The sequence below is a fragment of the Martes martes genome, assembly GCF_963455335.1.
Source record: "Martes martes genome assembly, chromosome: 1".
Lineage (NCBI taxonomy): Eukaryota > Metazoa > Chordata > Mammalia > Carnivora > Mustelidae > Martes > Martes martes.
In genome coordinates, this window is record NC_137888.1 from 84,310,739 (window position 1) to 84,338,027 (window position 27,289).

Sequence of the window (27,289 nt, forward strand, 5' to 3'; positions counted from 1 at the left end):
TAAGTGAATAACATAACAGTTAAGGAAGGGGAAAAGCAAGTAACTTTTGAACACAGGACTTTAACTCCATATATTCAGTATAAAGATCAAAACAAAAGTAAACAAATATTAAACTCTAGTTTTTTGCAGTAGTATAGATTAGCCATTCTGAAACAACTTATTTTGTATTGCAGAATTGAGCAAGTGAGCAAATATATTTGAGAATAATGGGAGCCAGGCTCACTCACTGTTTCCAAATATGGAAAAAAGAAAGACTGGAATTAACCCTGTAATGTTGAATTGGTAGCATCAGATTGAACTCATGAGGGGCGCCTGGGTGGCTCAGTGGGTTAAAGCCTCTGCCTTTGGCTCAGGTCATGATCTCAGGGTCCTGGGATCGAGCCCCGCATTGGGCTCTCTGCTCAGCGGGGAGCCTGCTTCCCTCTCTCTCTCTCTCTCTGCCTGCTTCTCTGCCTGCTTGTGATCTCTGTCAAATAAATAAATAAAATCTTAAAAAAAAAAAAAAAAGAAAGAACTCATGATTTTTAGTATGGAAAGGAAGGAAGGAGAAGTGGAAGAAAGAAAAGGGAAGAAAAGAAAACAGAGGGAAGGACAGGAGAAAGAGAAAAAAAATTGGTGTAGATATGTATGTTCTTTAATATACATTTATATTCCATTTCTCAGCTCTCTGAAAGGACCTTGAAGCAAACACACCTCATTGAAATGAGCTTGCTAGCATTCTCATATTGTTTTTAAAATACCAGAAAGCACCAAGAAAAGAATAGGTCTCCTTGGAGAAATGGATAGTTTGGGGGGCTGGATTGGGAAAGTGCAAGATAAGACTGAAACATCTTGTGCCAGCAAAGCAGTGCTCAAAAAATGATGAGGAAACATTATCCCACACACCCACCCCCCAAAATTCATAGGAGCTGGCTTAATGGGGCTCCACTAGACAAAGCTGGGACAATTTTCACAACAAAATAAAAAAATTACAGAAATAAAATAAAGAATCTATGAGTCTAATCTGACATAAGTAAACAAATAAATGGGTAGGAAAAGAGAGGCTCTTCCTCATAGCAGAATACCAACTAATCAATATGGAAGGAATTATGGAATTAAAAAAAAATCACCATTTGGCAACCATGTGAATAATAAATGATTTAGCCAAATATGAACAATAGATGCTAAAATAGTAGGTGGAATTTTAAGGAGGAAGAGAGTATTTTTACATAGCCTGAAAGTAACTGTTCACAAATTATTTATTAAAAGGTAAAAATAGTAACTTCACAGTGGATTACTTTAGTGAATACAACCTTTCAAAGTAATCAAAGTTAACATCACCAATAATGGATCAAACCAGCATCATGAACCTCGCAGTCTGATGCCTTAATTACTGCTGCTAAAAACTGTGTACACTGAATCTAATTATAAGAAAATATCATACAAACAAATTGAGGGACATTCTATAAAGAAAAAACAGATCTGTATTCTTCAAACATATTAAGATCATAAAAGAAAGACTGAGGAAACTATTAAAGGAGGTTAGAGAGATATGACAAAAGCAGTGCATTATCCTGTACCAGAAAAAAACAAATTTCTATAAAAGATGTTATTAGGGCCCTTGTTAAAATTTGAATATTAACTGTATATTCAATTTAACATCAATGTTAAATTTCCTGATTTTGACCAATGTACTGTGATTATATGACAGAAAATCCTCACCCTTGAGAAGTGCACTGAAGTATTTATGGTAAAAGGGGCATGTTGCATGTCTATAAATGATCCTTAAATACTTAGGGGGAAAAAAGTATGTGTGTGTGTGTATGTGCGTGTATATGTGTAGTGAAGTAGGGGAGAGAGAGGGAGAAAGTCAATGATGAAGTATATGGGACAAAATGTTAACAGGAAATGAATTTGGATAAAGGATACGCAGGAGTTATTTCTACAATTCTTACAACCTTTCTGCAAATGTGAAATTATATCAAAATTAAAAGTTGTTTTTTTTTAAAGTCAACCCTTCATTTTAACATCTGAGGTAAGCCAAATTCTAGCAGTGGTTCAGAGTCAATCTTCTAAGTCCAATTACTTTCACACAATATCTCATTTAATCAAGGTTCAGAAAAATAAGGTTAAAAAAAAAACCATCCTAAGTTCTGTCTGTAAAAGAAGTGAAATCTGATTTGATACTTTGTCATAACATCCCTTCCCTGTTCTTGTTACAAAAGCCCTCTTCTCTTTCTCTTTCCTTTTCCATGGTGGCCTGAGGCCAGTTGTATTCAGTCAATCAGTGCCCCAGTCCCTTGACTAAAGTGATACTTTCATCAGCACAGGACAGAAGTTTCCCCCAGGACTCTCCTGCAACCTGTCTGCAAGAGATACTGAGGAGGCACTCTCTGCTGACATTTCTTCTCTAGGGATGAGCCTTGAGCTACTGGCTGCCATCATGCTCACCTTGTGGGGAGAACCCATCTAAGAGATGATGAGAACAGGGGCCTAATTGCAACTGTGCTTGAAGATCCACCCCTAGAGTTAGGTGAACCAAAAAACTCCATCTGTGCATAAGTTAGTCAAGTAAGTTTCCGTTACTTTTGATGAATGTATTTTTAATTGACAAAGTAGGTAAAGTGTAATATAGACAAAAGCAGTTCAAGTTATTTCAATGAAAATAAAAACACTTCCTCAAAAAGTAAAAAAATCATGCTTTTTACTCACCAGTAGTAAAGCTACAGTCAAATTAAACAAAACTCCAACTCTGTTGAAATTAAAATGTAACATGGAAATTAACATGTAACAAAATAAAGACAATATTAGGGGCGCCTGGGTGGCTCAGTCGGTTAAGTGTTTGCCTTGGGCTTAGGTCATCATCCTGGGGTCCTGGGATTGAGTCCCACATCGGGCTCCCTGCTCACTGTGGAGTCTGCTTCTCCCTCTACCCTTCCCCCTCTGCTCATGATCTCTCACTCTCTCTCTCAAATAAATAAATAAAATCTTTAAAAAAAAGAAAAGAAAGATAATATTAAATAGCTTATTAAATGTTGCATTGTGCCCATATTTTGTATGTGTGTCCATATTTTTTTTTAGTGTGGTTATGTTATAAAGTTAAATTCAAAACCAAAACTGATAACAGCTTAACAACTATTTTCAGTGAGATCACAGAAAAACTAAAGCTGGAAGCTCAGATCAAATCCCATGATATGCCAGCTTTACTTTCTCCCATGACAACAGTTTTATAGCCTATACACAAAGCAAATGACTACAAAGAATATGGATTAAATGTGTAGACAGAGGTATGCAGATCTACAAATATCAGCTCTGTAAAACAACTAAAAGTGTAAATTCACACTAATATGTCTTTTAAATACAAAGATGAGCATATAACATTTATTAAAAACTTACCATCAGAACTTGTGAGGACAAAGCTTTCTGCTTGAGTTTGTTTCTTTATGCCTAAACTTTTTGGAAACCAGTGAAGATCTATTGGGTAAATATCATCAGGAAGCTTTACTATTTGACTTGTTTCACTGGTTAACAAGTTCCACTTCACTATCTGGTGATCATCACTACATGAATACAGTTCTTCAGCCGTAGTCCAACCCACACAGCTTACTAATTCTTGATGTGTCACCATGTTAAGGAGACACACAAAAACCTTAAATCATAATAAAATAATTTGCAGATGCAGATTATAAGAAAAAGATAAAATAGAGTCAAATGTTTCAAGTTTCTAAATATATTTTCATTTCATGACTTTCATATTTTTCCATGTAAAGGAAAATAAGCATCTATCAAGACAATTGCAAGAAGAAAGGAAAGCAAGAATCCACATGCCAAAAGAGGAAAAAAAGAAGATCTGACAACATGAAAAATTTTTAATTTTGTTACAAAAGATTCCATAAATAAGACCAAAAGATACACAAAGACATTTAACAGATCAAAAGGTATGAAAGGATATACACTAAACTGTTGGGGGATAGGTGAGAATAATGAACTATAATTTTTAAATCTATATAGATCTATATCATATTAGAAGAAATATGTATTATTTTGATAAGTTAAAAAAATCAAGTGTTAAAAGAAGACTGAAATCTAACAGTAAAATACCTGCTTAAATTACATATTATAATAACAATTTACCTAGAAAAAAACCTACAGCCTACCTGCCAAAATAAAATCTTAACAAGCTTTTTGACATTAAACCCAGGAATCAATTCAATTATAATTTACTGCACCTACACAATGCATAGCACTGGGTAAGGCCCATTTTTTCGGCCTCTGACTTATCAGGAGGATTTCTATAAATTGAGGTGCTCAAGTAGCCCTCTGTTCCTCCATCAGAACAGGCTGCTTACCCTAGCAGAACTGTGTATATAGAGAAGGCATTTCAGTTTGTCATTTAAGAGAAACCTTTCTCTTTCATATACCCAGGTATCTGTATTACCAGATCATTCCTACTTGGGCTGTTTGTTCTCTTGCTATTTTTGTATAATCCTTTTACTTCCTCCTCTTCTCACTAGTGTTTTTTATTGGCTTATCTGAACAATCAATAAACTCCAAGGAAAAAGAAACAATGTGCTATAATTATTCTGGAATGTTCTAAGATTTAATACTTCAAAATGACAGAGTAAGCAAATAACCAAAAAGGTAAAAGAGAAATTAAAGGAAGATCTTAAGAGTCTTCAAAAATAGATAACAAAGTAGCATTGGAATATTCAACATATAATCTAAACAAAAGGACCTGGATATCATGAGACCATTACTGAAAAAACTGTTCCAATAGAATTGCTATGGTCTAAATAATGTTAGGTAAAACGTAACATTAGGAAGGAAGAATGTTAGATAAAACCAAGAAAAGAAGAAAATACACAAAAACACACACCATTCCAAAACAAAAACATTAAGTTTATCCTTGTATAAATTGCTGTAAGTGCACATCAGATGTGTGTGATAGATCTTCAGCCTAACAGGTCAACTAAGAATACAGGAGAAATGAGGGGACTGACAGATTCAGAAAGTTTAAAAAACTGTTATACTTCAGCTTGTAAAAGCAGACTACAGACACAGTCAAAATCTGTAAGACTGTATATGGCATGAACTCTTGAGAGAACACTTTGAAAAGACAGTAAAAAGGATTTAAGGAGAAATCAAAGGAATTCTATTTCACTCAACAGGTTAAATAAGCAGGATAGTATAAATTTTAAAAATTTGATCAAATATCTAAACAGTGCTTTGCTATCTCTGATGAAGGACCACATTTTTCTCTATTTCAAATCTATATCTTACAAGATAAAATAAAAATTAATTATTAGAAAAATGATCTTATATTTGGGTGTTATGACAATGTCAAATTGCTTTAAGAATTTACCTCTTACTTTCTAATTTCTGTACTTATCCTTTCACAGACCTGTAATAGTCTACAGTTGATTCTTATAGAAGCACTAATCTAAATAACTAAGGATGAAGGTAGAGAGACCTGTCATATCCTCCTGATACATAATTGGGTATTCCTGCTAACACAATACAGGGTCATGCATTTGAGAAAATATTTATAATCACTACCTTCCCACATGAAATAATAAAGGTCTGACGGCTCAGATTTCCCCGGCTTATCCTCCACTTTATCATGAGTATGAAGAAATAGAGCAAAACTCAGTGAAAACATACTAAATCACACTAGCAAAGAAGTTACTTGGTTAAAAAAAAAAAAAAAAAAAAGCCACTCTTTAGGATCCTACTACTCTTTAGTATCCTACTAAACAAAAACTGTGTTTTATGTACTTAAGCACAGTACTTAAATAGAGTAAGAAAAATGTCAATAAGAATTTGAAAGTAAGATTTAGAGCAAATAGTTTGCTTTGGAAAATTACCTGCAACACATGAACTCAAATATTTCAAAAACAATTTAGCTAAATTACCATTAAAAGAATGAAAAAAAAATCCATTCTATAACTAGAATACAAAATAGGAAACTTTTAACAATAGATGATCACAATAAGGTTTATAAGTATCAAAAGGATATGTTTTGGTTCTTTTAAAAGAGATATCTTCAGTCTCATGTCTCTACTTTCAGCAAAATTTTAAAATGCAATTTGATTGTATTCACTGTAAAAATAAAAGTTGGGGGAAAATATAAAATATGTATTAAAAACAAATACATGTACACAAAAAATAAAAGCAAACAAAACATTTTAGCATTCTAAGAACACCAAAACACCTTTAATACTGTTGGCATCAAATACATGGAAAGAAGAAGAAAACGAGTCAGTATGCTAATCCTGCCAAGGAGTGACTGGAAGCCTTGGGTGGGACTCCAGAGGTCCTCTACAACCTGCCTGAACAGTATACAAGTACAGACCACCACTAATTCTGAGCAGGTAAATAATTTCCAAAAGCTGTCCTAGGCCCAAATCAAAAGACTCTGTAAACTGGGAACCCCTTAATGGCAGATCATTATTGGTCCTATTGAATGGTACATTAGAATAAATTCCCAAGGTTTTATCAAGGGATCAAGGCCTTAATTTTAATGGCCTCAATTCTGGAGCCCACATGTGACTATTACGACATCATCAATCTGAGGTTTACATTCTGTTGGAGACAGATACACTGACCAACAGTTATGGTTGTCACAGTGGCAATGAGAAAAATAAGTGAGTTATTTAAGAAAGAGGCAATAAATCTCTTATAAAAGTTATATAAAAATCGCAATGATAATTTGCCAAATAAAAATATAGAAAAAGAATAATACTCCCCCAAATAATTTTGTCATCACAAGATAAAAATCAAATGGAGTTTCCTCAAAAAATTAAAAATAGAACTACCCTATAATCCAGAAGCACCCTACTGGGTATTTACCCAAAGAATACAAAAACACTAATTCAAAAGGAAATATGTACCACTGTGTTCATTGTACCATTATTTACAATAGCCAAATTATGGAAGCAGCCCAAGTGTAAACTGACAGATGGATAAAGAAGAGGTGGTGTATGTGTGTATGTGTGTGTATAATGAAGTATTAATCATCCATAAAAAAGAATGAATTTTTGCCATTTGCAACAACATGGATGGAACTACACAGTATTATGCTAAGTGAAGTAAGTCAGAGAAAGACAAGTACCATATGATTTCACACATATGTGGAACTTAAGAAACGAAGCAAACAAAGGGGAAAAAGAGAGAGACAAACCAAGAAACAGATTCTTAACTATAAAGAACAAACTGATGATTATGAGGGGTGGGGTTGTGTGTGAAATAGGTGATGAGGATTAAAGAGTACACTTACCGTGATGACCAATGAGTAATGTACAGAATTGTTGAATCACGGTATTGTATACCTGAAATTAACATAACCCTGTATGTTAACTATACTGGAATGAAAATAAGAAACTTAAAAATATATATATAAATTGGAATACCTGGTGGTTCAGTCAGTTAAGCGCCTCTTTTTTTTTTTTTTTTTTAAGACTTTATGTATTTGAGAGCGAGAGAAAGCACAAGAAGAAGGAGAATCAGAGAGAAGCAGACTCTCTGCTGAGCAGGGAGCCCAACGTGGGACTTGATCCCAGGACTCCAGGATCACGACCTGAGCCTAAGGCAGTTGCTTAACCAATTGAACCACCCAGGCGCCCCAGAATCTGACTCTGGATTTCAGCTCAGGTAATGATCTCAGGGTCCTGAGATCCAGCTCCAGGTGGATCTCCAAGCTCAGTGGGGAATCTGCCTGAGATTCTCTCCTTTTCCCTCTGCCCCTTCCCCACTCTGAAACTCCCCCACCACTCATGCATGTACACATGCACCCTCTCTCTCTCTCTCTCTAAAATAAATAAATAAATAAAATATTTTTAATTACTCTTAGGCACCAGGGGGTTCAGTTGGTTAGGAGCCAATTCTTGATTCTGGTTCAGATCATGATCTCAGGGTCCTGGGATTGAGCCTAGGGTCAGGCTCCCCGCTCAGTGGAAGTCTGCTTGTCTCCCCTCCCTCTGCTCACTCTCTCACAAGTAAATAAAGAAATCTTTTTAAAATTTTTTTAAAATTAAATTACTCATACATATATTTATAACTCATATATTTATTTATATAAACAAGAAAATTGCTAAATTGTCTAAACCTAATGTATAGTTACAAAATTCTGAGTAATATCACTAACTTAAAAAGAAAAAACAAATGAAAGTTTAATTAAAGGAAAAAATATCTCTTTGCCCAGTAGAAAATTACTGCTAACTACATCAAAGGAGCTGCTGAGTACAGGTAAGTATTCAGTGGACCTCCCTTAGATAATTTCTCATTCTCCCAAATCCAAGAAGACTTTTAAATCAGCAAAGTGCTAAATACAGCAGTATTTCAAAGCACCTTTTTCACTTATTCTGCTCATTAATTTGTTAGATTGGGTGGGGGTGGGGACTGTTAAAACCACAGGGAAAAAATCTTAAGATTTATGGTCAACCAACATGCAACTAGGGTCAGAAACACTTCTTTTCCAGTTAGTTCACTTAGGGAGATTTCTGTTCTTCTGCAAAAGTATTAATCTATGTATAGTAGCCAGAGCAAGAATATGCTCTCTCTGAGGCACACCTTCCAGGGCTTACTTTTTGGTCTTTGGGATACCTTCAGCACCCTTCTCAAAACTCCTTCCTCCTTTCCATCAGAACTTCTCCTAATTATAGGGGAGGAAAAAGAGCAAAAGTACTTACAAAATCCCGCTTTTTTTCCACAATGATTCAAATTCACCAAGCTTATAAGGATTTTAAAACAATAAAGGCAGACAAATTGGTGCTTCTGGAAAGACAACGCAATAGATAAGAAAATACATGTAAAATCTGAATATACAATTGCAATCAGAAACTTAAAAGATCTTTGGCAAAGGCATGATGTATCCTACATCAAAATACCTAAAACTGTTGAAAACCATGACAATTAGGAATAATTCCTCACCAAAGAAATTATAATCCCATGTAAATAGTAAAGGCAGTATGGTTTTGATAAGAAAGATATCTGCAACCATTCAGAAACCTGGTGCCAAGGAATCAGAGCAAGGCATTCCAACACTGGCAAGATTCTCCCTTGCTCAGAAAGATTTTCTATCCTATTTAGCTGAGATCATCTGCAAGAAGGATATGTGCATTCTAATATGAGACTGGATAGTAGAGTAAGGGAAAAGAAGTATTAGAGCATTGCCAATTTGAGGAAGTACAAAGCTTCCTGAGGACTGCATTGAGGCTTTTTTTCCACCCAAAGCCATGGTCACCAAGGCTGACCAGTCAGTAGTATTTGGGGAGAGGGAGTGGCTGGGGTGGGGGAGATAATAATAAGAAAATCTCTACAGTATAGCTAACTTGATCTATTCTGCAATTTTATATGAGAAAATGATGGGAGCAACTATGCATTTACCCCTAAAAATCACTGATAAATTGTTTTTGGTCCAGTATAGGTCAACATTTGTGGGGCTTAAGGAGAAAAAATGTAAGGGATTTCTGGGTGGCTCAGTTGGTTAAGCATCTGCCCTCACCTCAGGTCATGATCCCAGAGTCCTGGGATCAACTCCCGCATTGGGCTCCTTGCTCAGCTGGGAGCCTGCTTCTCCCCCTCTCTCTGCCTGCCACTCTCCTTGCTTGTGCTCTTTCTCTCTGTCAAATAAACAAATAAAATCTTAAAAACAAAACAAAACTAAACTAAAATTCAGATTGGAGTTTTTAATTTTATTTTATCATGTGTCAATTATATCAGATTTTGAGAGAGAATGTAGACATTGGTAATGATAAGGTAGGTTAAGATTGTGAAAGTGCGGGGCGCCTGGGTGGCTTGGTGGGTTAAGCCTCTGCCTTCAGCTTAGGTCATGATCCCAGGGTCCTGGGATCAAGCCCCACATTGGGCTCTCTGCTCAGCAGGGAGCCTGCTTCCCCCAGTCTCTCTCTGCCTACTTGTGGTCTCAGTCTCTCTCTCTCTGTGTCAAATAAATAAAATCTTTAGAAAAGAAAAAAAAAAAAAAACTGTGAAAGTGGGTATATGAGGCCAAGGAGCTAAGAGGCCAGGGAATGGAGTGGAATGATTTGTGGATATTAAATCACTGAGAATAATGACAATATTAGTAGTAGAGGATAAAGACAGCTAGGTGCTCAAATATTCATTGAATGAGGAAAAATTGCATTGATCTGCAACTGACTACAAAAAGGATAGAGAATGGTTTAATCTGGTAGGACTTGTTTAAAGGGAGTAGGGAATTATAAAGAGAAAGAGAAAAAGAATCCATTGTCCAGATACATCAGTGAGAAATAAGGCCTTTTGACACCTGGGATCCTGGGAGGCAAACAGCCTCCACCTGAAGGGGCCATGGGGAAAGCAATTTTCTTAGGAAACAACAAGATTTAAGTTAGACTACCAAGGTAAAGGGATCATTCAGAGTAAAGGCTGAGAATGCAGATTTGGCCAGTAACATACTCTGAGTTCCAAAAGGTAGAATGGTAGGATTTATGGGGAGGAGTTAAGAGTTTGGGACAGGTGGTAGAAAATGGTAGAAATGGCAGGCTGTCCTGCAATATTCATTCATCCCTCCTTCTGTGATAGAAAAATCTGAATTTTTGCTGTACACCTGGCCACCTAGAATAAAACTATGTTTCCCAGCTGCCCTCAAAACTAGATGTGGCCACACAGGGCATTAACAATTCTGAAACCCATGTGGAGATGGTACATCATCATCAACCTAGTGGCCCAATCTGGGATTTACATTCTGTGGTTAACCACAACAGCAATACGAAAAGTAAATGAGTTTCCTAAGGAAGCCATTTTATTAACTCTTACAAAAGTTTTATAAATCACAACATAATTGACAAATAAAAACTTGAAAAATAAGAGTAACACTCTCCATGCTATGTCATCAAGGCCATGTATACAACAGTAACAAGATAGAAAGAGCCAAGATTCTTGACCTTGTGGAGAGTCATATCAGTTTTTACCACCTTTTCTGTGACAGAACATAAAGTCTTATCATGTGTAAATTACCTTCATCAACAGCTAAGCCCAGTAACGAACTAACATAGGGAATTAAGAGTCTTGAATGTGGAGATTGAGGTAAACATAGATATAAGGCATGCTGGAATAGTCCTAGTGGTCTCACAAGGGAGGGTGGATAATCAATTTAAATTGCAGCCATCTTCCTGGAACTGGTCTCTAAGGTAGTTTGCAGTGTTGATGCAGTTTTGTAAGGGAGGAAGAGGCAATCTTCCTAAGAGTACGTGGAACTCTACAGGATTCCTTTTCAATCTACTGGGGTATTAGGTTTTACTTCAATGGGCAGTTTAGGAAGGGAAAGGAACTGCAGAGTTATAGAGGGAATAAATTTCACCAACTTCTTGTCCTAATTTTCCCAGCCTTAGACTGTGGGCTCTGTTCTTGTACCTCCTCTATATTTACACTACTGCCATGGTGGTATCACCCAGTTTCATGGCTTAATATAGATTCAAGCATATTGACTGCATAGTGACAACTTCCAATTTCATATCTCCAGTTCAGACCTCTCCACTGAACCTGATTTTATATCTAACTGATTATTTGACAACTTATCTGAATGTCTAACAGACATCTCAAACTAGAGATCCAGATGAAACCGCTGATCATTCCTCTAACTTTGCTCCTCTCATGGCCTTACCAATCTCAGTAAATGGTAATTCCTTTCTTGTGGTTGCACAAGCCTAGAATTAGAATTGGAATTATCACTGACTCTTCTCTCACATCCCAACTCCAACTTTTAAAAATCAAAACTTTTATACTGTATCTTCAGAATATCTGATTTTTGCCACCCGTACTGTTCTGACCCCAGTTTAAGGTGCTTTCATTTGTTGGCTTGGATGTAATAACCTCTTAATTGGCCTCTAACCCCTCATCATCTATACTTACCACAGCAGCCAAAGTGACTGTTTTAAAATAGATCATAGCACTTCTCTGCTCAAAACACTACAATGACTTCCTATCTCACTCAGAGTTAAAACGAAGTTCTTGCAACAGTGTTCAAAGCTTTTCTTAATCTGGACTCCGCTACTGTAATGGTTAATTTTATGTGTCAACCTGGCTATACAACAGTGCCCAATTATTTGGGCTAATCTAAATGTTGCTATAAATGTATTTTTTAGAAGTGATTAACATTTATAATCAGTCGACTTAGAGTAAAGCAGATTTCCCTGCATAATGTGAGTGGCCTCCATCTAATCAGCCGAAGGCCTTATGAGGAAAGACCACTATTTACTCAAGAAGGAATTCTGCCTCCAGACTGCAACACAGAAATTTTGCCCAAGTTTCTATTTTTTGGACTCAAGACTACAACATCAACTCTTCTTTCTCTGGAGAACCCTAATATATCCTAATATTCTCTGACCCTACCTGATTCCTCTCTCTCTCTTCACTCAAACTGCTCCAAACACACAAACCTCTTCTTTTTCTAACATACTAAGAATGCTCCTGCCTCAGGGCCTTTGAACTTGTATTCTTTGACTGAAGTCCCTGCCCCCAGGTAGCTGCATGGCTTACTCCTCTTCCCTCCTTTATATCTCCTTTTTTATCTCTCCCCCCAAATCACCTTCTCAGTGAAGCCTTCCCTGTACACCCTATTTAAGGCCAACTGCCATACTATGCATTTTACTTACTGTTCCCTTTCTAAAATGTAAGCTTCCTAAGTACAAGAACTTTTGTCTATTTTGTTCATTCCTATATTCTCTGCATCTAGAACCATCCTTGCATGCTCTAAAATGGAATCAGCAGCATAGGTCATAAGTGTAGAAGTTAAAAGTTATATAACTGTACATATTAAGCTATTTAAGTGTAGAGGTTAAAGGATGAAATAGAATAGTAGCTATAAAGGCCCTTTTAACTAGGGTAACTAGTTAAAACCCTAACTAGTTAGCGTTAACTAGTATGTTTGGGGACAAAAGAGAAGGAATCAGTGGGGAGGGATAGACTGGCAATACTATAGAAGCAGAAAATAACTAAGACAACACAGTCATCCATGAAGTCACTTCATCAAGGGCACTGATAAACATATAAATTAACAGTTCACAGAAACATAAGTACAGATGGTAGGTGGGCAATCAAAAACATGAAACAATGCTTAGCCTCAATTATAATTAAAGAAATGAAAACTAAAACAACTAGATACCATTTTTCTGTTATCAGAGTGGTTAAACGCAAAATACTCAGAACCCAGTGCTGGCATATGGAGAAACAGAAACGCATACATTACTGAAGAGCAGGTAAATTACTGCTAATGGTCATTTATTCTTGTTCTCTACTCCAAACCTTTGATTGGTTTTCCTATACTCGGATAATCCCCTATCTTACGAGTCCTTTTCTCATTATAAGAAACATTATTTCCTCTCTAGCCTTCCTTATAGCTAGACAGAGGTAAGTACCCTAGACTCTGCCAATCTGACACATCTGTGCTAAACTTTGTTAGAAGCTACAATTCAATGGAAGTATTGTATAAGAAATCTAGCCTGGGAAGAATCGCTAGTCATAGAAATTTATCACATATATATAAATGTACATCAAGATATATATGCAACTACATACGCCTGTTTATTACAGAACTCTGTATACTTCTATCAAAAACTAAGTTTAAATGTTCATCATAGATTACACACTCAGCTTGTGGATATATGTTTATAATGCGGAAATGAATTAGAACCAAGAAACTGGAATTCAGAACTAATTTTGAGAATTCGGCTTACCATTATGCTAACTGAAATAATCCAGTTAGCATCCAAAAGGACAAATACTGTATATTCGACTTATATGAAGTACTACAGTAGTCAAATTCATAGAGACAGGAAGTAGAGTGGTGGTTGCCAAGGGCTGGGGGCAGGGAGGAGGAAGAATGGGGAGTTATTCTCTAATGGCTATGGAGTTTCAGTTCTGCAAGATGAAAAGAGTTCTGTGGATAGATGGAGATGATAGTATAACAATATAAATGTACTTAATGCCACTGAACTATACACTTAAAAATGGTTAAATGGCTTACAAAAAAAGAAAAAAAAGAATTAGATTTAAGAATTAAAACTAAGAGAGACACCTGGTTGGCTCAGTCCGTTGAGCGTCTAACTCTTGATTTCGGCTCAAGTTGAGATCTTAGGGTCATGAAATGGGGGCCGGAGCTAGTTTCTGGGCTTAGAGCAACGTCTGCTTAATATTATCTCCTTCTCCGTCTCCCTTTGTTGCTCCCTCTGCTCGCACTCTCTCTTTCTCTCTCTCAAATAAATAAATACATAACAAAAAAAATCTTATTTAGAAAAAGAATTAAAATTAAGAGGTAGAAGCACTAACAAGATGAGAAAAATTTTAGGCAGGAAAGAGGGAAGGCATAACATCAATTTATAGATAAGAAATAGCAGATAAGCCTCAGGAGTGAACAAGAATGTAAAGAATAGACAAATCACAAGAGCTAAATCATAAGTATATTTATACCAAGTTCTGGGTCATTTGCATACTGGCTAGCCCTTGGGTATTGATATTAAAATGAATGGTTTGCTTATGACTATCCAAGGCTCTATTTTTAAAAGTGCAACTTTTACGTACAGTTTTCTAAATTGATAGTTCTGGTCATATTCCTGTGATTCTTTCCCAGGAGAGCACGGAGGGAGAGAGAGGAAAGCAGATCTTTTTACTCAGGTTACCCTGTCATAAAATCACTTGCAGACTAGAGGTAGGATCTCTTGCATGTCAGAGAAGAGCGAGGCAGGCGCACCATTTCCAGAGACAGATTCAGAGACATAATAAGCAAAGAAAACAGGCTTGCAAATGGCCATAGAGTTCAATTACTAAAGATCTTTAACCCCCATCCCATTCCAATGCCTCTATGCATTTGCTAAAGTGTATGTATATACTGCGGTATTTACATTTCCCTGCAGTTCCAGCCATGATTATATCTAGATATTGCCAACCAGACTTTTAATACTATTCTTGTTTGCTGTATTTATAAACCTTTTACAGTATGGCCTAATAAATTCTAGCCAGTAAACCATGAGATTCTCAAATCTCAAATACGTAGTCATGTTTAATTCATCCTTTTAATTCATCAGCTAGCATAAAAGAATCACATTCAACAATATGCCAGAGTGCTGTGCAACTACCTAGAAAATGAGATGGGAATACCTGGGTGGGTCAGTGGGTTAAGCAGCTGCCTTTGCCTCAGGTCATGATTGCCAGGGTCCTGGGATGAAGTCCCGCATTGGGCTCGCTGCTCAGCGGGGTGCCTGCTTCTCTTCCCTCTGCTTGCCGTTAACCCTGCTTGTGCTCTGTCAAATAAACAAATATTTTTTAAAATAAATAAAAATTTAAAATGAGGCAAATCTGTGTGTGTTGAAGCTGTATGTACTCATATAGAAAGAGATGTATAATGACAAAAGCAAAGTTCATGGCAGTATAATATAACACAATCCTTTTTGTGTAAATAAAAAGGCCTATATTTAAGCTAGAAGATTCTAAAACATTTTTCTGGGAAGATATCCAAGACAATGGAGACCTTTGTGAGGATAGGTGCACTGGGATGAGAACGGAAGGTTTTAATTATCGTTTTAGGTTTTTGTACCATTTGAAGTTTTTACTATGTTCATAGTATTTTACTTATCTATACATTTGTATGTTTAGTACAGGATTATCTGAGTGATAAGACTATGGCCCAGTTCTGTTGTCTTCTTTATGCATTTCTGCATTTGAAAAAAAACTAATGTTATTTTTCTCATAAGATCACCATTCTCATTCCCTTCAGTCTCTACTGCACTTCACCCCCTTTTATTGAAACTTTTACCTATTGATCTTCCAGATACTGTATTGTTTTCTTCCTTATATAAAATGTGTCTAATAATATCTGTTTCACAGGTTGGTTATGATAATTAAATGTATGTAAAATGTCCAGTGAAGTGCCTGAAACATAGTAAAAATTACATAACTGTTAGCTATTCATAGTTGAAAATTGGTGTTTTTTGTCACTCTTCCTAGCTACAAAGAATTTTTCTCTTTGGAACACCCACTTCCCCACTTTTAGCCCATGTGGCTTCAATGAAGCCAACATGAGAGAGACTTAAGCCAATTAGAACATTCCATTCCCTTTGCAGAGACTGTTTCACAGGTGGCCCACGACTTTTATTCAAATAAATGATGGGGAAGAAAAACTTCCCTTTTTCTCTAAATTGTCTCAAGACAATTTAGATTAGGTTTTCTATCACCTATAATCTAGAATCCATCCTGAGGCATTACTATAATTATTTCTCCTTCCTAGAGTCTAAGAATGGACATTTTCTGGTGCTATCCTCACTTTACAACCTTAAAAAACTAATCTATTTGTATGTTTCATTCATTCATATAGCACTGCCTCATCCTATTTTCTTTCCTATGCTATATTCTTTGCCTCTGCTCCCACTGGATATATCTTTCCTAATCCCGACTGACATGAATAAAAGCAAACTCATTTTTCAAAAAGTCTTTCCCCAAAACACTATTCTACTTCCTCACTTCCTATTTCTTCTGTTAAGATAGGTGAGAATTTCAGGGAGCCTATCTGTTAAGATAGGTGAGAATTTCAGGGAGTTGATTAAGCATCTGCCTTCAGCTCAGGTCAGATCCCCGGGTCCTGAGATAGAGCCCCACTTCAGACTCCCTGACCAGCAGGGAGCCTGTTTCTCTCTCTCCCTCTGCTGCTCCCCCTGCTTGTACTTTCTCTCTGTGTCAGATAAATAAAATCTTAAAAAAAAAAAAAAGTGAGAATTTCAATAACATTCATGTACTAATATATAATGTATAATGTATTTATGTACACATTACATGGATGCATATATATATCATGTGTATGTATAACAAATAAAATGTATAATATGTAAATGTATAACATTATATTATCAAGAGGAATAGTCATTACTATCTGTCCTGTTCTATAGCCAATTTATTAATCTTTTTTGTAAGATTCTATTTTTAAGTAATCTCTACACCCAGTGTGGGGCTCGAACCCACAACATGAGATCAAGAGTTGCATGTTCCACCAACTGAGCCAGCCTTTTATAATTGTTTATATTGCTGTATTTATAATCCTTTTACAGTATGGCCTAATAAATTCTAGCCAGAAAATCTCAAATACGTAGTCATCTTTAATTCATCCTTTTAATTCATAAACTAGCATAAAAAAAAATCATACTCAACAATATGCCAGAGTGCTGCGCAATGATCTAAAAATGAGATGGGAGCACCTGAGTGGTTCAGTGGGTTAAGCAGCTGCCATTGTCTCAGGTCATGACTCCTACCTAGGGTTGGCACCCCAACCAATTTATTAATTTTGAACAATGTTCTCTAAGTATTTATTCATTACTTATATAAATTCATATTTATTTATTTATTAGTTAATATCCAATTAACTAAAAACTTAAGTCATATTTTTAAACATTTATCCACAAATCTAATATCAGACTTTATGAAATGCTGAAACTCATTAGAAGACACAAAAAAAATATATTATGATGATGACAAAACTTAAGTATGCACTTAAAGAATTACAAATGTGGATTTGAATTCTAACTCTATTATTCTCTTTAAATTTATTTTTATTTCTTCCTATGTGGTACAATTTCACTTTTAAAATGTAAAAAGTGAGGGTTCTTTTCTCAGACTGCCTGAAATTACACATAATGGTTGTTAGTAGATGATTTTGGATCAGAAAGATGAGACTTGATTATACTTTACCAAATGACTGTTAAGTTAGTCCATCCCAATCTGACCAGATTCTTTTTATAATTAAACTCTGTTATTTTCATAGAAGTATCCAAAATATTGGAAGGGATCAATCAAGCCTTTTTCTTGTGATTCTAATCTCTTCTCAAATCACTTAATTCTAAGTGTCCTACTTTCACTTTAGATTTAGGTCTACTCTGTAGCTGTTTGTTATATCTTTTCTACATTATACAACCTGGTTTAAGCTATTTTGAAAATATTTGTTCTGAGTGGAGCATGGTTAGGTTGAACTAAATCTAAATCAATAGGTTACTTAATTGATTTATTGAAATTGCATTTCTTTCTCATCTGTCATTAAGACCTACTGCTGTTTATAGCAATCATCAAAGGCAGTAAAACTAGGAATTATCCATAAACTTGTTTTTCTCTTTCTCCTCATCACTAGTTCAGGATTCACCAACAAAGAATATTATCTGACTGACTTTAGGTGTTTAGACTCTTAAACCTTAAAATCTTCAGAAGCTATAGATTTTTCCCCCCAAATGTTCCTGGATTTTTTTTTCCATTCTACTGTACAGGCACTTCTCCCTCCACATGGAAGACTGCATACTAATAATTCAATACAGCCATGCCTGATGTAAGTCTTTCTCCTCTTTAACACAACCCACTTATCTACCGTTATTTTTTTTCTTTTTTAACCAAGTCATTCCTTAGCTCAAAATTTTTCTAATACGTGTTTCCTCTATATCATATCTAACATGCTCAATCTGGCTTTCAAGACCCTTCATAAGCTGATTTTCTAACTTGACATCCCATTATTCATCCTTAGCTCATGCCCTAATAAGGTCAATGTCATAAACACAGTAATATCAAATGCCTCGCATGTGTGCTAGACAATTATAAACAATCCTATGAGGATTATATTATTTTTATAATAAATATTCTCAGAGAGATTGATAAATTAAGTAAACTGTCCAGGCACATAGCTAAAAAAATGATGGGACTTGGGATTTTGTTATGTTACATCTTTCTACTACATCATCTCCATGACTCTTTTACCCCACTCAGTTTGGTCTAGTCTTTGCTTTTTTCACGATTGATATCTCTCTGACTCAGGTTTTGTAGTGTTTTATAAACTTTGAAAATTCAAGACTCCAGAAGCTTTCAAACAAAATCACTACATTTTCTTGATATGCCTACCAGCCAAAAAAATTTTTTCATTGAGTTTTACTGTCTGTAATTTGCCTTATGAAAAACAATAATTTTTTTTAACTTTAAAAATAAAGGTATATTATTGGGTGATGGGCATTAAGGAGGGTACTTGATTGTAATAAGCACTGGGTGTTATACAAAACAGATGAATCACTAGATTCTGCCCCTGAAACTAATAATACACTATATGTTAAGTAAATATAGTAAGTAAATATAAAAATAATTAGGGACACCTGGGTGGCTCGGTCAGTTAAGTGTCTGCCTGGGCTCAGGCCCAGGTCAAGATCTCAGAGTCCTCGGATTGAGTCTGGCATCCCGCTTCTTGCTCAGCGGGAAACCTGCTTCTCCCTCTACCTGCCGTTCCCCCCGCTTGTGCTCTCTCTGACAAATAAATAAAAATCTTTTAAAAAAAGATAAAAATATATTAAAAATAAAAATAAATAAATAAATGTGTGTTCTAGTACCGAGTCAATGTTCCTGCTAACCACACCAGTCTCTGAACCTCACCAAATTCTTAGAGTTGGCAAGGGGTGTCCTCCTCACCCTACTTGAGAATCACTGAACCTGACTTTATGCTCCTGGGGCAAGACTCATACTAGTTACTTAGAATGGTAACATAAATTCATTTATAAAGCAGATTTATGGGAGTTTTAGTGTGACCAGCCCTAGGTATGCAAAGATTAAAGGGGAAAAGAAGGCTCTCAGTTCTCATAGTCAATTAACTAAGTGTCGCTGAATAAATACTTATTGGAGGTAGTCAAATCAACCAGTGGTTAACATAATAGGAGAATAGGACCACATTTGAGAAAGTAATCAAAGTTCTGGGAAAACTAACTCCCCAGAAAAAAAGCACAAACACACAGAATTCTGTTTACGGTTTCAGCAGCGGAAGGGGTAGGGGGACGGGGGGAGGAAGGGTTAATTAGGAATTCCACTGAATCTCAATCACCTTACTACCAGGATCACAGACTACAGGTTAAAAATCGACTAACAAAATTAAGTTCTCTTGGAACAGGAATACTTGCTTAATAATCCTGATTAAGCCTTGCACAGTGCAACGTATTCAAAAGTTAGTTAAGAAATATTTTCCGATCGATAATTTTCTCATGAAGATAACCAGATGACATCAACAAATCATTTCTTCCATTACGGAATCTTTCAATCAAATGATTTCAAAAGCCCGAAATCCCCTTTCGCTAGTGACACTAACGACCTAACAGCAATGAATTCGAAATTATTTTGCTAATCACATATAGACCATACAATCATTCACCAATTCAGGATTTTTGTTGTTTTTGTCTTTCTACTCCTTCCAAACTCAGGGCTTCCTGCTTCGCGTCCCAAAAGGTACCAGAGCCCCACTGCCTCCACGGAGATGGAAAAATAACTGATGCTCTATGTCACATACACTATTAAAGCAGGTAAGGTGGGGTCCATTGATGGCCACAATTTCCAAACCCCTTCCTCACCACATCCAGAGATGAAGAGATTTACCTTAAGTTCCAGGAAAGCAGTGGCGATTGCTCCCACAGAGCTAGGACCAGTTACCAAGAAGCCTCCCGACCTCCCCGTCACCATAGTGACTTCTACTAGCTACGCACACTCCTTCTTCTCGCGATACTTCCCCATCGCGGGTCACCCGATCCCGCCCTCTTCTTAAGGGACGTTAGTGGACGACTGAGTCGTCCTCCAGCTGTGGGTGGAGCCCTACTGGTTTTTTTTCCCTCTCGTTCACCACTCTCCAGATTGGTGTTTTTAGAAAAATGTTTTTATGAAATACTGTTGCCGTAGGCCTCAGACAAAACAGTGTTTCGCTCTACCTTTTAACTTATTATAAAAGTACCCCGGCACAAGGGTCCCGCCAGGAGTTCGCGCATGCGTGTAAGCGACCAGAAGATGGCGGTGGTAATCGCCGCATTTTTTTCAAATTAGTGGTTCCCAGAAAGCATTGCGCGCATTTGTAACGAATTTCCGTTCGAGTTTGTATTTTAGGCGCCATTTTCGAGTGAAGGACCCGGAGCCGAAACACCGGTAGGAGCGGGGGTGCTATACAACGGTTTCCAGCTTCGGTGTGTGTGGACTACCCCGAAGGTAAAGTACTTCTTTTCCTGATCAGGTTGTCACACTCTTACTTCCTGCCCCGTCTGCGGGCGTCTGGAAAGTAGAGGCCTTGAGCTGGAGCAGCCGAAGTCCGCTCTGGGCTGAGGCTGCCGCCGGGAGATTTCTTTCGCTGTCACCCCTCCCCCCTCGGCCGCCTCCCGGCAGTCGGGACTCCCGCGCGCTTCTCGCGGGCGCCACTTCTCCGAGCTACTTAAACGTCTCTCGGCGGGGGTGGGGGGGACGCAGACTCTAAGCCTCACGGATCTTTTCTCAGAAATCCTGATCTCTGTCGGGGAAAGGGCGTCTCCCCTGCCCCAGCCCCCTGACCTTCTCTCTTCTCTCAAGGGACTAATCACAGGGTCTGAACCCGTAGTGGTGACCTTTTGTAGTTTATTGTCCAACGAGATTCCGCAACGGGCCCCGGAGGGACAGACCCCGCCACCCCAAGATGACTGAGCTGGAGCAGGCGCTGCTTATGTCTGATTTGGAAGTCGAGAGTGGTGGACCCCAGTCTCCTGCCGCTTTTCCGGGTCGGACGGTGTAGAGGAGACCTGGAAGCCCCGGGCCGTCAACGGCGCCGAGAGCTAAATGGCGGGGAAAGTAGGCGGCGAGTCGCCCGTTAGTCTTATTAGCTACTCTAGGAAGAGTTGATAGTCCCCCCAAACCTGAAGCTAATAGAACTCTTCTCGCAGAGTCTGTGCGCTTGTTTCTCTAACCCCCGCAGCGTGGGAATGTCAGTAAATGCCGGCGTATAGGAATTATTTCGTTTGGAAGTTTAAGGATAAGATTCTTAAACCTGTGGGGGGACGGGAGTAGGGGGCATTAAGAAAATAAAAAGAACTTGGGCAGTTCTATCCTTGCTTGACAACCAGGCACGTCTAGGTTTTCCCACTTGCTTCGGACTTAAAACGAATCCCGCCTTTTGGGCACTTGGGGTTTTCGTGCCTTCTTTACCGAGCACCCGCTGGCGTCGAGCGGCGTGTTTTAAACTGGGCTCTCGGAAACGGGCAGAGTTTTTCCCCCGAGTGGGACGGGGTGGGGGCTGAACCCATCCGACGCGGGCTCCAGCGGGGAATGTACCGGTACTGTCCTGCGGCTCGGCGGGCTGACTTGCCCTTGGCTCTCCCCCGGCCCCAGCGACAATGCCCCGCAAAGGCACCCAACCTTCCACTGCCCGGCGCAGAAGGGAAGAGCCGCCTCAGTCCCCGGACGGCACCAGCAGCGACGCGGAGCCGGAACCCCCGCCCGGCCGCGCGAGCAGCCCGGCCCCTGCTACCGCAGGTGAGTACCCCACCGCGACTCCCTCGGAAAACGCTCTGGGAGACCAGAGTGGGTCCGCGCCTAACCCGGGACTGACTGGTGTTTGGAGGCGCGGAGGTGAGGGGCTGCGGAGTTGGTGTCTGTAGGTCGCGTGTCGGTCCCATAGAGCAGCTCAAGAAAGCGATTTGGCAATTTTCAGAGATCAGAGTCTTCGTGCAATTTCGATGTAACGTTGCTGGAGGGGATTGGGGCAAGTACGTGGCTACAGTTATGAATTTGTGGCCTTGTATTTCCACGGAAGTCGGTATGGTAAGCCAATAGTTAGTATACAGTTTTCTAGGACAGAATTAATTAACATGATTGCATCTTAAAAGTTGCTTGGCTATAACTTAACTTTCCTGGTCTTAAATTGCGTTTAAAGAAATAATTTACTCGAAACTACTGTAGCTTTTGTGAGTATGGGAACTGGGTGACATTAGAAAGCCCCTGTGACGGGGTCGCTGGAGCTCTTGAGTGTGCAAAAGTTAAGGTTCCCGGTGCTCAGAGATAAGGGGAATAGAGCCTTGGGATTTAACCACCTGTTTAGGTGAGAAGCAGAGAATCACGTTCTGGTTTTGCCAGACCTCCTTTATGCTGTAGCATTTTGACTCCTAAGAGATGTATTTTTGTAGGTTATTTCTGATGGTTATTTCTTTTAAGAATTTCTTTCTTTATAAAACCAAGCTGAAAGATTTTCATTTCTCCTGAATTTAGGATAATACATTGAAGTGGAAAATACAGATTCCTAGGTTTCATAAATAACAATTCTTCACAAATTAGCAAGCAGTAGTTCTCCGAACCAATTGCACTAATATAGGCTTTCCCCCCCTTGCTTTCCCTTTCCTTTGACTGACCTAGAGACACCAAGTGAGGAAATTGATAATAGAAGTTTAGAAGAAATTTTGAATAGCATCCCTCCTCCCCCGCCTCCAGCAATGGCCAATGAAGCTGGAGCTCCTCGGCTTATGATAACTCATATTGTAAACCAGAACTTCAAATCCTATGCTGGGGAAAAAATTCTGGGACCTTTTCATAAGGTATTTGACTGTTTTAAGTAACTATTATAGGGTCATGTGTTTTTATTACAAGATAAATCAAGTTTATCATGTTCATCCTGATTGATAACACATGGTATGTTTCCTGTGTTTTTAACAACTGAAATTAATTTTTGTTTATACTGGTTATCTTTGGTACGACTTTAGCTGTTAAGTTTCCCCTCACAAAGTAGAATTGGTGAGTTTTTTGTTTGAAGGAAGTATTTTCTCTATTAGAATGAATTTTGTAAAAAGTGAGTTAGAATGAGAATCTGGTCTTATTAAAAGTGTTGAAGCTTGTGATAAAGGAGAACATGATGTAAGAAAACGAGTTGAAATGAAACCTTTTAAATACTTAATAGTTTTGCTGCGAGTAAAAAAGGCAAGCAGTTTAAATTAAAATCAGTTGTATGGTATGACCTTTTTAACTTTAATTTTTTTTCTGCTCTTTTTATGCAGCGCTTTTCCTGTATTATTGGGCCAAATGGCAGTGGCAAATCCAATGTTATTGATTCTATGCTTTTTGTGTTTGGCTATCGAGCACAAAAAATAAGATCTAAAAAACTTTCAGTACTAATACACAATTCTGATGAACACAAGGACATTCAGAGTTGTACTGTAGAGGTTCATTTTCAGAAGATAATTGATAAGGTAAGGGACTTTGGAGTATTTAGTTATTTGCACTTTCAAGTACGGAACATAAGATTTCCATACATTGTGCATTTATTATTTTTGGCTTAAATTAGCTTTTAAAAAATCAGTGTATGTTTAAAGCAGAACAGATAATTATTTTATTACCCCCCAGATCTGATTTCATTACCTCCAGACCATATTTTCTTTTTGAGTAGTGGTGGTGGCAGCTGTTTCACTTAAAATTTTTAGCCAGGGGAATGAATTATAAGTAGCTCATCGTAGTACTTACCTTTTTAGAATAAAACATTGAGTATAATCCTGAGTGCCATTGAGGCATTCTTTCACTATAAATTTTGGGTTCATTTTTAAAGTTGTTTTTATTGCTTTCAGATAAATTTCTTAAAATTGAAAATGTTACAGATGTCTAATTTTACCATCACCATTGTTTTAATTCACATTAATGTTATTGTCTGTAAAATGAAAAAACTCTGCTTCAGTTTAAAATATCCTTTATATATAAAACACCCTTTTAAAACAGGGAAAAGGCAAAGTTAATATGTTTTCTAGAAAAACAATTTTAGGTAAAATATTTAGCTTATTTACATGGTTCTGCTAGTACTCTTTTTTTTCTTGTCTGTTGAATAGCTAACGTTGGAAATTCATGGCTTAAAACTGACCGGTTGGAACCTAAAAATATAGAAAACTTCATAGTGAAGCAAGGATGTGACTTGGCTTCTAAGTTTTGTTTTTTAGGTTTTTTTAATATAACGGACTTTAATAAAACTTACATGATGGCATCTATTTTGTTTCTTAGTGCTTTTTTATTGTACAGTTTAGGTTAGAAAATGATTGCCAGTAAATCAGGTTTGATTTCTTTGCTTATAATAATTATGTTTGATTTGTGTAAATTTTAAAAGCCATAATTTCAGAATGGGAAAGCTTTTAAGGGAAAGCAACTTTTTAATATTAAAGTAGATTTATACTTCATTTTTAAAAATTTGTTTGATTTTTCTAGAAATTGGGGGAATGTAGTGAATTCTTTGCAGTTCTTTATACCTTTCATTAATAGAATATTGTTTACCAAAAAGGGGGGGATTAAGCCATGTTATGCCATTATTACCTTCCTTTCCTTGGATCATTTCTTGCACCTTTTTAAAAATGGGACTAGTAATTTAATCTGTCAACATGGCTTGATAATTTAGGTGAGTTTGTTTCAGAAATGGTGAGATTCTTGTCCCACTTCAAATGCTCTTTTTCTCAGTCAAACATATTTTGACTTGTTTGGAGGTGGGTTTTTTGTTTTGTTTCTGTTTGTTTGGCTTTTTGCTTTTTGTGATCTACGAGTCAGAGATCAAAACTTGGAGACTATTCTTTGCTCAGAGGGTTATGTCTTAGCACTATTGCCAGTTTATATGCATGTTGAAGTTTTTAATCCATAGAATTGGTTTGAATATGAAGAGAGTGAAATTTGGTGCAGACCTGTGACTTAATACCAACAATTGTTTTCTGGTTTTGTATTTATGCAAAACAGGAAGGGGATGATTATGAAGTCATTCCTAACAGTAACTTCTATGTATCCAGAACTGCCTACAGAGATAATACTTCTGTCTATCACATAAGTGGGAAAAAGACAACGTTTAAGGATGTTGGAAATCTTCTTCGAAGCCATGGAATTGACCTGGACCATAATAGATTTTTAATCTTGCAGGTAAGTTTATTAAAGACTTAAGAGATTCTCTTCTTTTTCTTTCTTTCTTTCTTTCTCTCTTTTTTTTTTTTTCCCCTCAATAAAGTTTAGAGGGGTGTCCCCCTGTTGGATGAATCCTGTATTATTGAGGCCTTAAAGTACTGTAGCAGCACATCATGGTTTACATACTACAGTCAAGATGCGAATCATTATTTGCTGCTCTAGAAATTTAAGGAAATTCATTCAAAACTATTTTCACCATAAGATGTTTGTTTTATGTTTGGATGGACTGACATACTTGTTCCGCTCTAGCAGCACGTAAATATTGGCGTAGTGAAATAAATATTAAACACCAATATTATTGTGCTGCTTTAGCGTGACAGGGATATAACAGCTATTTATTGTTATTGTTTGTATTTTCCTCTTTTAATAGTCCTTTACTTTTGTTCTTATTCTTAACTGTACTAATTTTAAGTAGCACAAAAATGAACTCTATACATTTGGTGTTTGACGATTTTACTTCAGTGCCTTACTTTTTTTTTTTTTTTTTTTTTTTAACCTTAGCATGGTTAACTAAAAGCTTACCAAGCTGGTTTTTGTTTTGGTTAGAATGGGCTACTTGAACTACTAAATATTGGAAGACAAGAAAATAACTCCTATGTCATTCTGAAGTATCACAACTCTTAAAAGTCTTTTTAGAGGGGTGTAAAACTAATACCTGGTGTTAAGTTGAATTTTATTAGAAACCCTGTGTTCTCTGAGTAAAGAGATGTTTTACCACCCTTGCTTGGTAAGAAAAATACCTAATTTCTTTTGTCTTACCTTCAAAAGTTATTAGTGTAAAACATGGCTTTGTCAGATATATTAATTCCTTTTTGATTTGAAGCTCCTTTCTTTTCCTGTGTTCTATCCAGACCCTCCCAAAAGCATAATTATTAAAATAAAACTATATTGTGATGTAAAATAGCTGCTGGTATTCTTTAATGTCTTATGCTACTGATTTTAAACTAAGTTGGGAATTTTGATTTGGTATTGAAAGTTTCATTAGGATGCCTGAGTGTTCTCATTCAGTTCCCATTGTTCTAGAATGACTTCTATTACTATCTTTTGTTACGAGGCACGGTACATTTGTAATACTTCTGTAACCCAGACTTATTTAAAAATGAATGTTGGGGGAAATCAGCTGCAGATATATTTCTTAACAGAATTCGTATTTACATAAATATGAAAATAAAGCTGTGTGTATTTGTGTATGTGTGTCTTTAATCAAATTTAACTGTTATATGGACTTTCATATTCTAGGATTTGGTTTGGTTAATTATGGATTATAAGTTATTTCACTCTATAATACTATATTTTATAATAGATTTTGCAGGAACCTTTTCTTGTGTTTATTTTTTGATTATTATTTGCTGTTTACTGTCATCCTGGGATAATTGGTTAAAATTTTACATCTGTGCCAGAATTCCTCAAAATAAAGTGGACTGCATTTTAACCCCTGTAAGGGTAATTTTTTTTCCTTTGGTGCATCCTCTCTATATAATTCCATAATAAAGGAAGCTAAATAAAGTCATAACTTCCCAAAGAAGTAAATAACAGTAATTTTTTAACTGTCAATTTCGTTAAACATGTACTTCTGAAGTATCTAAGC

The 27,289-nt window shown here is 36.9% G+C and overlaps 2 protein-coding genes across 2 annotated transcripts in view; one reads left to right on the top strand and one right to left on the bottom strand.

Annotated features, from left to right (window-relative positions):
- IFT80 (intraflagellar transport 80) overlaps nucleotides 1–3,591 on the bottom strand; it is a 95,621-nt gene extending 92,030 nt beyond the window's left edge. Inside the window, exon 1 of the mRNA XM_080797091.1 lies at nucleotides 3,376–3,591. The gene's annotated coding sequence lies outside the window, so the exon portion shown is untranslated. The remainder of the gene's footprint in view (nucleotides 1–3,375) is intronic.
- A 16,962-nt stretch (nucleotides 3,592–20,553) lies between these two features.
- SMC4 (structural maintenance of chromosomes 4) overlaps nucleotides 20,554–27,289 on the top strand; it is a 41,149-nt gene continuing 34,413 nt past the window's right edge. Inside the window, exons 1-5 of the mRNA XM_080807852.1 lie at nucleotides 20,554–20,976; nucleotides 22,123–22,266; nucleotides 23,143–23,321; nucleotides 23,778–23,969; nucleotides 25,483–25,659. Of these exons, the coding sequence (XP_080663978.1) occupies nucleotides 22,128–22,266; nucleotides 23,143–23,321; nucleotides 23,778–23,969; nucleotides 25,483–25,659 (687 nt within the window). The 5' untranslated portion in view covers nucleotides 20,554–20,976; nucleotides 22,123–22,127. The remainder of the gene's footprint in view (nucleotides 20,977–22,122; nucleotides 22,267–23,142; nucleotides 23,322–23,777; nucleotides 23,970–25,482; nucleotides 25,660–27,289) is intronic.